Here is a 12,506-nt window from a genome sequence, read left to right as displayed (position 1 = left end):
GGGGGCATTTCCCTGTCTCAGTGGGGAGGAAGAGAGGGGTGGATTTACCAGACCAGAAAAGAGCCATTAAAACCATCGCCTCCAGTAGTGACAGAATCACAGTGATCGATGTCATTCACTCCCAAATGCCAGTGTGAGGATCTTGGCTCGTCCACCAATGTTTGTGGATAAAAAAGAAAATAACGTTTTATGCAAGTAGTTCCTTTCTATGATGCTAGAATGTTCTTATGAGGCTGTGCGTAGATGGCGATACTTTCTCTAAATGGCCCTAGTTGGCAATTAAGAATGACCAACTGTGTCAGACTTCCAAGTTTAGCGGCAGAAAATAGAAAACTGAACCATGAATTCCAGGAGGTTAGACGCCACCACAGATGCTAAGGTGGGTTTAAGTAGGGTCTACAGAGCATGTTGGGGATTCCTGCCAGAGGGTTTTAGGAACGGCTTCAAAGGGAAGCCAGATTCACTTTCTTCCTCAAATATCTGACCTATTTCTGCTTCAGTCGTCATCTTTGTGCAACATTTTGAGAAATGGAGAATGGGAGAAAGACAAGCATCAAAGCGAAGTCTGTTTCTTAGTCTGGGCAACCTCCACGTGATTCCTCTTATAGATTTTGCCAGATGGTCTTTCTTTTTCATTCACTTAAGGTGTGTGTATGTTTTAAGAAAGAAATACATAAATGCTACCCAGAAAGGAATACATTCTTTTTTTTTCTCAAGGGAAAGAATGCTCAGTTGAATTTAGGGACTGAATAAAGTTCTGCCAATGAGTTCACCCTTGGAAAACATTGAAATTCTCCCAAACATACTAATTAAGGTGCTTTTTGTCTTCTCTGTTGGTTTTCCCTTTGAAGATACCATAAAAGTTGCATGCTGCGAGAGGGAGGAGCCAGGTTTGGAGGAAATTAATGACATGGTCTCTACTTGGCCATCAGCCTTGCACTTGAATGGCCTAATCTAGAGACTGGTCTCCAAACTTTTTTGATGGCCTGAATGCCTGGGCTGTGCTGGGCAGCTGTGCCGTTGAATGGTCCTGGAGTTGTGCACTGCACTACCTGTGTAACTGTACGCCGTGGCCTGATGCACCCCAGCAAAAATAGAAATGAGCGTAGGCACTCAAGAGGTGTATATTTGCTTGTAAATTATATATGTGTATGTGTCATCCACTTCGATTATATATGGATAAAACATGATTTCTTACTTTATTAAAAATGAAAATGAATAGCAGTTCTCACAAATCACATCTATGCACAACGGATGGTTTTGAACACCCTCTAAGGTAAGCCACCCACTTGGGAGATGTTGGCCTGGAAGAATGCATAGGGTCCTCTCTATCATTCAGGCAGGGCAATACATTTGTAGGGCAGGGTTGCTTTTTAGCAGTAGAGTACTTATGGGTCTTACTCCTTCCTGCCAGGACCTTTGTCCTTACCTGCTGGTTTCTATTTCAGAGTACACAGTCATTAATGAAGCCTGCCCCGGAGCCGAGTGGAATATCATGTGTCGCGAGTGCTGTGAATATGATCAGATTGAATGTGTCTGCCCTGGAAAGAAGGAAGTTGTGGGTTATACCATCCCTTGCTGCAGGAATGAGGACAATGAGTGTGACTCCTGCCTGATTCACCCAGGTGAGTGTGGAACGGGAGACCTGAGGTTGCCTTGCGTTTTCTGAGGTCATGAATGGGAACAGGCTGAACACTTGCCCTGATGGGAAGCCATCAGGAGGCTATGAGGCCATGCCTATTAAGAATGGCATAATTCAGCTCATTCTAACTGGAGGAACTGGAGGAGTTCAGTGTTTTCAGTGTTAAACTCATAAAACTGTGAATTTATATACTCATTCATTGATTTAACAAACAAACTGATATCAAACTATACTATAAGGCCATAGTAATCAAAACAGCATGGTACTGGCATAAAAACAGACATATTGATCAATGGATAAGAATAGAGAGCCCAAGAATAAACCCACGCCTTTATGGTCAATCAATATTTGTCAAAGGAGTCAAGAACATACAATGGGGTAAAGACAGTCTATTCAGTGAATGGTGTTTGGAAAACTGGACAGATACATGCAAAAAAAAATGAAACTAGACCATCTCCTTACACCATACACAAGAATAAGCACAAAATAGATTAAAGATTTAAATGTAAGAGTCAAAACCATAAAAATCCTAGGAGAAAACATAGGCAGTAAAACTCAGACATTTCTTGTAGCAATATTTTTTTCTGATACATCTCCTCAGGCAAGGGAAATAAAAGGGAAAATAAACAAATGGGACTACATCAAACTAAAAAGTTTTGCACAGCAAAGAAAACCATCAATAAAATGAAAAGACAGCCCACTGAATGGGAGAACCTATTTGCCAATGACATAGCTGATAAGGGGTTAATATCCAAAATTTATAAAGAATTCAAATAATACCAAAAAACCAAACAACTCAATTAAAATAATGGGCAAAGGCCAAGAGACTTATGAAAAGATGTTCAATGTCACTCATAATCAGAGAAATGCAAATTAAAGCCACAATAAGATATCACCTTACACATGTCAGAATGGCTATCATCAATACGTCAACAAACAACAAATGTTAGCAAGGATGTGGCGAAAAGGGAGCCCTCATTCTGTTGGTGGGAATGCACCTTGGTGCAGCCACTGTGGAAAACAGTATGGAGTTTCCTCAAAAAATTAAAAATGGAACTCCCTTATGGCCCAGCAATTCCACTTCTGGGAATTTATCCGAAGAAACCCACAACACTAATTTGAAAGAATATGTACTCCTATGTTCATTGCAGCGTTATTTACAATAGCCAAGATTTGGGAGCAGCCTAAGTGCTCCTCAGTAGATGAGTGGATAAAAAAGCTGTGGTACATTTACACAATGGAATACCACTCAGCTGTAAAAAAGAAGGAAATCTTACCTTTTGTGACAGCATGGATAGACCTGGAGAGTATTACGTTAAGTGAAATAAGTAAATCAGAGAAAGACAAATACCATAAGATGTCACTTGTATGTAGAATCGAATGAACAAAATAAATAAACAAATGAAATAGAAACAGACTCAGAGATACATGGAACAGACTCACAGCTGTTCGAGGGGAGGAGGGGTTGGGGGCTTGGTGAAAAAGATGAAGGGATTAGCAAAATCAAACAAACACAAAAAACTGATAGACACAGACAACAGAAGGGTGATTATAAGAGGAAAAGGGAGTTGGAGAAGGTAAAAGAAGGTAAGTGGTAATGGAAGGAGACTTGACTTTGGATGGTGAACACCCAATACAATATACAGATGATGTATTATAGAATTGTACACTTGAAAGCTGCATTATTTTATTAACCAATGTCACCCCAATAAATTCAATAACAATAAAACAAAGCAGCTCCTATGTATCAGGTCAGGCATTGGGAATACAATGACTTTTTTTTTAAAGTCACATTTCCTGCATTCCCAGGGCTTGCAGCCTGGTGGGAGAGATGGAGAGGGAAATAGGCAACTATAATTAAGCATGATAAGTGCTGTGACAGAGAAGCACAAGGTACCATGGGAGCAAGAAGGGGATGGGGTCAGTGGAGGGAAGATCAGTGGAGACGTATTAAAGGAGGTGACGTGTGTTCTGAAGATGGCAGCAGCCAACTGCCAAGGGTGAAGGGATTCTGATAGAGAGGTCAATCTGTGGAGGGCAGCATGTGCTAAGGCCCTGTGGCAAGAGAAAGCATAGGATTTAGGACTCTGCAAGTAGCACAGTCTGGCAGGAGGGAGGAGTGTGTGTGTGTGTGTGTGTGTGTGTGTGTGAGAGAGAGAGAGAGAGAGAGAGAGAGAGAGAGATATTATGAACTCAGGCATTTTGATTTATTTATGTGCTTTAATTGTTTAAGTCATTACCCATGTTGATGCACACATCACCCCATTGGAGGACACTGGAGGCCCTTCTTGTCCCCCTGTGTTCTTCCGACATGGCCACACTAGGGTTTGAAGGCTTCCTTGGCTTCTCACATGCCAAGATGTGTCATGCTCTTCTTGTGCATTTTCTGCCCCGGATCTGCAGTTGGTTGGCTGTGTCTCCAGGGAATGCTGGTCTGAGAACACAAGCACCTGAGGTGTTCCTTGCTATTGGACTGTCATTGTTCCCGGTTCCTTTGTTTTGTCTTATTTTTAGTGAATGGAGCTAGGGAGTATGTATTATTTTTAAATGAATTTATGTTGATATTCAAGTTCAAATATAATAAGGTTCACTTAACCTCTTTGATTTTATATTTGTATCTCTTTTGTCCCATGGTGAACATCCTATTTTCTAATAATACTAACCTAATCACTTATATTCTTTATCTTCTGTTAGAACATAATAGAATTGTATAAAATAACAATAATACTATTAGTACTAACAATAAGACCACTGATTGAAGTTACGCTTTCTTTGTGGTTATTATTGACCTTAGAATATATCCCACTAAGTGTATACAGTCAAAGTATTGCGTTTTAAAGCCAATCGACGTACAGGCATACCTTGTTTTACTGAATTTTGCTTAATTGTGCTTCATAAATGTTGCATTTTTTTTTACAAATTGAAGGCAAACTTCCCACCAGCAAAAGCTTACGACTCATTTGATGGCAGTGGTCTGGAATCACACCTGCAGTATCTCCAAGGTGTGCCTGTACTTCATTCTCTGTAACATATGCCACCTGTGTGATATACAGATAGGCTTTTTATTTCCATCCGTTTTCCATATTTTACAATACAAGCAAATATATACACACATGTATACATCTTTTCCCTTCTTGCACGAAAGTTAGCATACTTTATCCTTGCTTTTTGCTCTTAACAATGCATGCTGGAGATCACTCACTGACAGTATGAAGCCGCCATCTTCATTTCTTTTTGCAGTTACTTATAACTGTGTTGTGTGATTACCATAGTTTATGAGTATTTGGGCTGCTTCCAGCTTTTTGCTAATATAAACAATGCTATAGTGAATAGCCCAAGGCATGCATCATTTAGTATTTTTGTGGTGTCGCTTTGGGGTACATTCCTAGGAGAGGGGTTGCGGGTCAAAGAGAAGTGCACCTGTCATTTTGCCAGCCTTTGCTAAGTTTTCCTCCGTGCCGTTGGTACTCACAGTGGCTGTGTATGAGGGGACTGTTTTCTCAAAGCCTTGCAACAGAACATGTCATTTGGGATTATTGCCAGTTTCATGCATGAGAAATGATACCTCAATGTGGTTTTAGAAAGTTCTATCATGGATGACAACAATCTTCTCTGTGCTGGTGGCAGGGGTGGCAGGAGGGTCAAGGTCCAGGGGCATGGTGGCAGGATGTGAGCTGTGACTTCCAGAATGTCGAGCAGCACCAGGACCCTCACCCGACCAAGTTTGCGAGGTGTTTGTGTGCGGTTCTAGGCTGTGTAGCTCTGAACTCAGGCCTCTGGCCCTTCTAGCAATTCTGTGAGTTCCTTGGTGTCTTTTTTAATAGCGCCTCATTCTTTTTCATCACCAGGCTGGTTTTTGTGGCTTGCATGTAATGGCCTGGGTGTTACTGTGCCAAGAAAGAGTTGGCAGGATCGTTGAGGGTATACTCTGAGTCCATTTGCCTCCTCAGTGGCACACGGGTAAGGGAAGCAAAGATGGGAAGTGGCACACAGGTGAAGACGGCCTGTAGGAGGCACAGTGACCCCCCTAGGACCCAATTACGGGCCACGTGAATTTGAGGCATCATATAAGCAACTCTTTTCTGGTCGGAGAAGGGACCGGGAGAGGGAAGTAGAATCAGGCTGGTATGCAAAGAGAGGGTTACTAGTCTCTCTCCTACAGGAACCACCATATACACACTGCAAATATATACACTGTAACCCAACAAAGCCGAATTTCAGCCAAAAGCAAAAGAGTATGCTGTCAGCTCAAGGAGACCCTGGTTATCTCAAACAGCTCAGAAGCCTGCATTGGCACTTCACCCGTCCATCCGTCCATCCATCCATCCATCATCCATTCACTCAAATAATATTTATTTAATACTTCCTATGTGGCAGATACTGGAGTAAGTTCTAAGGATAAAATGTGGCTGAGCTAGAACTTAGCTGTCTGCCCTGAGTGAGATTGAACGAGCTCTACCTTCCCTCATCACCCTCCACAGCTCAAGAGACCATGTTTTAAAAATGATCCGAGCCCTGGCCGGGTAGCTCAGTTGGATAGAGCATTATCCCAATATGCCAAGGTTGTGGGTTTGATCCCTGGTTAGGACACTTACAAGAATCAACCAATGAATTCATGAATAAGTGGGACCACAAAAATTGATGTTTTCCTCACTCTCTCCCTTCCTCTCTCAAATCAATCAATAAATCTTTTCACTGACCCTTGCTTAGGAACTGCTCACGCCTCTCTGGTGTGGCCTGCTGGTGGGGGCAGCCTGACACCTTCCCGGATGAGCCCACTGTTAGACTTTAAGGTTGTTTCCAAAGGCGTGCTTGGGTGATAGAAGTATATGACATAGAAGGACCTTCAATGAAATGGGATGATGCCTTCTTTTATTAAGTGAAACAGTAAGTTACGGAACCAGAATGTACAGTATATAGTGTAAGCCTAATTGACAACAATGTGTTTGTATAGATCAGGGGTCCTCAAACTACGGCCCGTGGGCCACATGCAAATACAAATATTGTATTTGTTCCCGTTTTGTTTTTTTACTTCAAAATAAGATATGTGCAGTGTGCATAGGAATTTGTTCATAGTTTTTTTTTTTAATATATTTTATTGATTTTTTACAGAGAGGAAGGGAGAGGGATAGAGAGTTAGAAACATCGATGAGAGAGAAACATCGATCAGCTGCCTCTTGCACACTCCCCACTGGGGATGTGCCCGCAACCAAGGTACATGCCCTTGACCAGAATCGAACCCGGGACCCTTGAGTCCGAAGGCCGACGCTCTATCCACTGAGCCAAACCGGTTAGGGCTCATAGTTTTTTTTTAAACTATAGTCCGGCCCTCCAACGGTCTGAGGGACAGTGAATTGGCCCCCTGTTTAAAAAGTTTGAGGACCCCTGGTATAAATGGTTATAAAAAATGTGACTGGTTTGCTCTGGATGATGATATTCTAGGTGGTTTTGCTGCAGGTTATTTCATGTTACTTTAGAACTTCAGCCACTAACTAGAAAGATGATTGTCAGCACCCTCCTCAGTCTGAATGCCAGTGACTCTAGCATGTCCTGGGAGCCAGCATTTCCCCGAAGGCTTCGGCACCTGTCTCGGACCAGGTGCCCTTCCTTGAGACAAGGCCCTGAGAAGGTGCCCAGTTTCTCCCATGTAGCCGATCATGCAGCAGGTGCTGACTCCAACACCCTCTTTTTTCAAATGTTTCAGGTTGCACCATCTTTGAAAACTGCAAGACCTGCCGAAATGGCTCTTGGGGAGGCACACTGGACGACTTCTATGTGAAGGGCTTCTACTGTGCGGAGTGCCGGGCGGGCTGGTACGGAGGAGACTGCATGCGTGAGTAGACCCCCGAGGCAGCTCCGTCTCTAGTGCCCGCTGATTTAATGTCTCCACTGTCCGCGGACTCTGGTTTCTCTTGCTGGAATCTGAGTTCTGGCAAGCTTGCGGCCAGAGAGCTTTCTAGATAAGGCTATAAAAAAACAAACACGCGCATTTCCATCTGCTGGTTGTGGACTGTGGACATCTGTTTGGAATTGGCCACGGGAGGTTCCTATCTGCTCTTAAATCTTCCCCTTTCCGCTGAACAAAGCCAAGGCGCTCTGCACGGCCTCCTGGCCATTCCTGAAGCGGCTCCACATTAGCATCTGTCAGATAACAGTGACTACAGCATCGAAACGCTTGGTCTGTAATGCATTTTAAATATGAATTTCTATTGGTACATTTTTTGAATCCTGCTTTTAAATCCTGAGACCCATGTCAAATTGTCAGCATGCCCCTTGTCCTGGGAAAGAGATTTTTTTCTGGGTTCTACTGGAACTCCAGAATTACTTAGTCTTTATGAGGGTTACCTATGGGTTTCCACAGGCCTTTGAAAATGGAGTGGAACTGTAACTTCCCCCCAGCGGAGACTCCCCTCTGCAGAGCCCTGATGGTGGCTGTCCGCTGAGACTCGGGACCAGGGGCAGCGGTCGCACTGTTAGTATTGTGTTAAGCCTGTTCCACATGCTCCCTCCTTGAGTCAGAAGCAGTCTGGGCTTGCAGGCTGAGCAGTTTCCCTCCTGTAATGATATTCCCAGGCCGCGGAGATGGAGACTGGAGAGCTGTTGGTATTCTTTGCCTGATCTAACCTTAGCAAAATGCCACGGATTTCAAAAGTCCGGGGAAAAGGGTGAGGTCTGTGGTTTGCGGCCGAAAAATGCAATTACCCCTGGAGAAGGGACGCGTTGGTGCTGCACCGTGAGCTCGGGAGCTCAATTATTCTGAATACAGATGATTTTAAAGCGCTGGTCTCAGGTGCAGATGTAAAACTTTGATGTCATTTTAGATGGTTTCCAGGAAATTGAATTTAGGACTTTGGGGGGTGGGGGGTTAATTTCCAGGGAGATTCGCTGCAGGATTTCACCCTGGTCTTCCTCTGGCAGCTGTTCTCTGGAGACATTCTGATATGATCAAGACCACAGGGTCTGGGATGACACGGGCCTGGGCTAACTAATGGTTTTGTACTGTGACCATGGCCAAGCCATCTACCCTTGCTAATCGCAGTCTCCTTTTCTTGAAAATGGGAAGAATGCTATTGGGCTGTTTGTAGAATTAAAGCAGGTATGTGTGTGAAATGCCTAGTGCTTTGCCTGGTGTATAGCGAAAATGAATACAGTAAACGTATCCTTATTCTTTTATATGCTCCTGAATGGCCAAGCTGGTAGTGGTCCAGAAATAAAACTGCTTAAGACAGACATAATCAGAGCTGTCCAGCACAACTTCGATTTCGCATTGACCCCCTACAGTCTCTTAGATCACTTTAGGGTTTCTTCCCTTTGGAAATGGCAGGTTGCTCCTTCTCTGTGTGAGTGGAGAAGGGCTAAGTGATGTGATCGGGCCATAGGCAGGAGTCAGATCGTGCATGGCCTTGTAGGTAGGTGAACTGGGTAAAGAATTTAGATGTTATTCTGAGCGCAGTGGGAAGCCAAGGAAAAGTTGGGGACTAGGATAAGGCATTGGCGGGACAGAGGTAAAAGAAGAGGGAGTCAGGGGTAGGGGAGACGTGAGGTAGTAGTTGATGCTTGAGCTATGCCTTTGCTCAGGTGTGGGCAAACCAGAAAGATACCTATGTGGGTGCAACTCTAGACCCCTGGTTCTTAGCCACAGTATCATGCAACCTCCACTTCAAAAGCTCTGTTTTCTCTGAAAAGTGGGAAGTGGAATCTCTGCTGAGGACAGAGTGGAAGTGAGACCGAGGCTTGAGAGTAGCAAAGGTTTGAGACAGCCACGCGAGGAATAAGGAAAGGCAAGTCCCAGCAACACTGAGGGCCTAGTTCAAACTGGAACTGTTATGTAGGCGCTGCAGTCAGGCCAGTGGGCAGTGCTCGCCAGCAGCATGGTAGCAGCGATGAACTGAAACAGGCATTGCTTGATCTGAGAATTGGCTAAGACAATTCATCCAGGTTGGGTAGGACATGAAATCAGAAAGAGCCTGGCAGAGAGAGAATAGGGATGGGTGTCTCAATGTGGTAGAAAAGTAGGCTTAGTGGTAGTAAAGCGGTGGAACATATAGATAGAAGGGGTATTGTAGGCAGAGAGTGGAATATCTAAGTTGAAGCTTTCAGGGGTGGTGGTGATAATATGTCCCTATGTAATAGTCAGTTTTTGCTGTGTAACAAATCTCAAAAAGGAAATTTTTTTTTTTAATTATGGGTCTGTGGGTGGGCGGGGGTTCAACTGATTTCAGCTGAGCTGATCTGGGTTGAACTCCATGCCTCAGGGTCCAGGGCAAAGGGGCAGCAGCTACTAGGGACGTGCTGTTCTTGGGGGGAGTTGCAGAAGCACAAGAGGCCAAGCCATACACACGGACACATTAAGGCCTCTTCTCATATCACATTCACTCACATTTCAAAAGAGGCCCCGTGGCTAAGCCCCAAATCAGTCAGCTAGGGACGTATTCTCCATCCCAAGTGGTTGGACCAGTGATGGTATCCAGGTGTCGGATCAAGGCTTCCCCAAAGACAGCTTATTGCTACAACAGGCCATTGCCACTGGCAGAACACAAAGTCAGGCTCTCATTCATCAGTCTACCCAGCCATTCAAAAAATATTTCTTGAGTGGATGGTCTGGGGTGCTGGACATACAGTGATGAGCAAGACAGGTCTTGGAACTTGCAATTTAGAGAAAAGAGACTTAAAAAAACACCCAAACACCCAAAAAGTAAAAAAAAATTGAAGTGTGGTCGTCAGTGCTATGAAACAAACAGAATAATGGTCCGATTCCTGTCTCATTCTGTGTTAGTTCAGTTGTGCTTGTTCAGCTCCGTGATGTTTGCTCTGAAAGCCTCATCCCACACAGTGTGCTATCTGGCCACAGTCTCAGCCTTCATAGAGCATGTTTTGTGGAGCCCTGGGTAAGTCACCAGGGGAAACAACGAGCCCTCAGTGAGTTTACAAACCATCTATGGAAACAGCGTTTGACCATAAGAAGACATCCGTGTGATAGTATGATGTTATTAGATTCTTACCACATGTGCCTCCTATTGGCATTAAATGAATGTGAAGGGAATTCAAAGGGGGAAGTAACTCATTTCACTGTTTGTGGATGGCTTGCCGGGCGCTGGGTGCTGCCTGCCTCTGTTAAGGGGAAGCCACACTTGAGTGGCTGTTTATGGCCAGGGCACCTTGCTGGACCCCCATGGCAGTGCAAGCATTTACCCAGTAGATGGCGCCCAAGTGATCCTTTCAGGCAGTTTCGTTCTGAAGGAACAAGGGCTTCTTGCTGAATACCATCTGGAGGCCCAGGCATTCCCGACCCCCCCACCCCCTCCCCCACCCCCTTGCCATATAGAATCTTAGAAGGAAGAAGAAGTGACTGGCAAATTCCAGAAAGACGATTCTGTATTTGAGTTATAGAACTTTCATATAGAGTATTGAGCTTATGTTACAGCACCTTTATTTGATCACGTCCTTGACAATGTTTATGTTAATTAGTGTTAACCCAACTTACCACAGTTTTAAAACCGGTTATGTGATCGAGTCATTCATAACCATTGGCAGATTGTATTAACCAAGATAACAGGAGAATGGCCTGAAGTCACTGAGCCTAAGGGAAGATTTTATTCACATCTCCCTGCCTAAGAAAGAATGGTTTCGTGAGCTCAGAAAATCCAGGCTAGGGATGGGAGCGGGTTCTTATTTTTCTTTCCCCAACTTTTTATTTTGAAAAATTTCAAATCTGCAGAGTTGAGAGAATAGTACATTCCTATACCTTTCACTTGAATTCACCTATTAACATTTCCCCACACCTGACTTTCTTTTACTGCACTATAGACACATGAATTTAATATTTGCCAGGTTCCACGTTATCACCATTTTTCTTTTCCGTGCTAAAATTGGCCCGGGATTGGCCAGCAAAGCCCCTGCAAGCTGGCTCTACTGCATCGTTCGGTAAGCAATTCCTCGCTCTCTGGTCTGAAACCAGCCATTTCTCCACGAACCCTGGTTCCTCCTGCGGGAAAGGCATTTAGGAATGGCAGTCTGTGTGCTGGCTCCAAGAGGGGCTGAGAGCTAGAGTCAAAATGAAGCCTTCCTCTCAGCGGTTTCAATGCTTCTTAAACTGGGAGGTTGGCTTCTCACGTGGAGCCCCTCTGCTGACCGCCAGAGTGGAGTTTATTTGACTTGGCCCTCAGACTGAGTTTCTTAGCCACCAAATAAGATGAGTGGGAGCGGGACCAAGAGCCACTCCGTATGTCACACTTCCAGGTAGCATTACAGTGAGCCTAACCTTTCAGGCGTCGAAGGATCCAGGGGATATGAGAAGGTTAGGAAATCAACCCAGAGAAGAGAGGATTTATAAGGAGAGATTATAGGCCTGAATACATTTATCTTCTTAGTCATATTTTGCATAGAGGCAGAGGAGCAGAGGAACTGGCCATAAGCCATGCGCCAAAATGTGTGTGCGCTAGAATAGGAGAGAGGAGGAGGATTTGTGAGACTGGTCCTTGAGCCATAACAGACAGTGGTCAAGAGCAAATGTGTGTGTGTGTGTGTGTGTGTGTGTGTGTGTATTTCTGTGTGTCTGTATGGGAGAGAGAAAGGGAGAGAGAGAGCACTTTCACAAAGCTTTTTTAAAACAAACAAACACGTTTTTATTGATTTCAGAGAGATGAAGGTAGAGGGAGAGACAGATAGCAACATTGATGAGAGAGAACCATTGATCAGCTCCTTCAGGTCCACTAGGGATCAAGCTTGCAATCTGGACATGTGCCCTGACCAGGAATCGAACCAACAGCCTCCTGTTCCTGGGTGGAGCTCCACCACCTGGCCACACTGGGTAGCCTGTATTGCTGAATAAATGCTGCCCCCCTGGAGAACCAGAGAATCCACC

General features: G+C 44.4%; 1 protein-coding gene across 5 annotated transcripts in view; it reads left to right on the top strand.

The window, feature by feature from the left end:
• PAMR1 (peptidase domain containing associated with muscle regeneration 1) overlaps positions 1-12,506 on the top strand; it is an 85,002-nt gene that overhangs the window by 38,581 nt on the left and 33,915 nt on the right. For 4 of the 5 annotated variants that reach the window (XM_023744967.1, XM_006103736.2, XM_023744968.1 and 1 more), the window contains 2 exons: positions 1,449-1,625; positions 7,347-7,475. In XM_023744967.1, coding sequence (XP_023600735.1) covers positions 1,449-1,625; positions 7,347-7,475 — 306 coding nt within the window. Of the gene's footprint in view, positions 1-1,448; positions 1,626-4,568; positions 4,645-7,346; positions 7,476-12,506 lie in introns of those variants that run through there. The other variant, XM_023744969.1, reaches the window with a different exon arrangement.

This window comes from Myotis lucifugus, unplaced genomic scaffold (assembly GCF_000147115.1).
Source record: "Myotis lucifugus unplaced genomic scaffold, Myoluc2.0 scaffold_502, whole genome shotgun sequence".
Classification (NCBI taxonomy): domain Eukaryota; kingdom Metazoa; phylum Chordata; class Mammalia; order Chiroptera; family Vespertilionidae; genus Myotis; species Myotis lucifugus.
The sequence above is the reverse complement of the archived record's forward strand: the minus strand, read 5'-3'. Positions and strand labels throughout refer to the sequence as shown.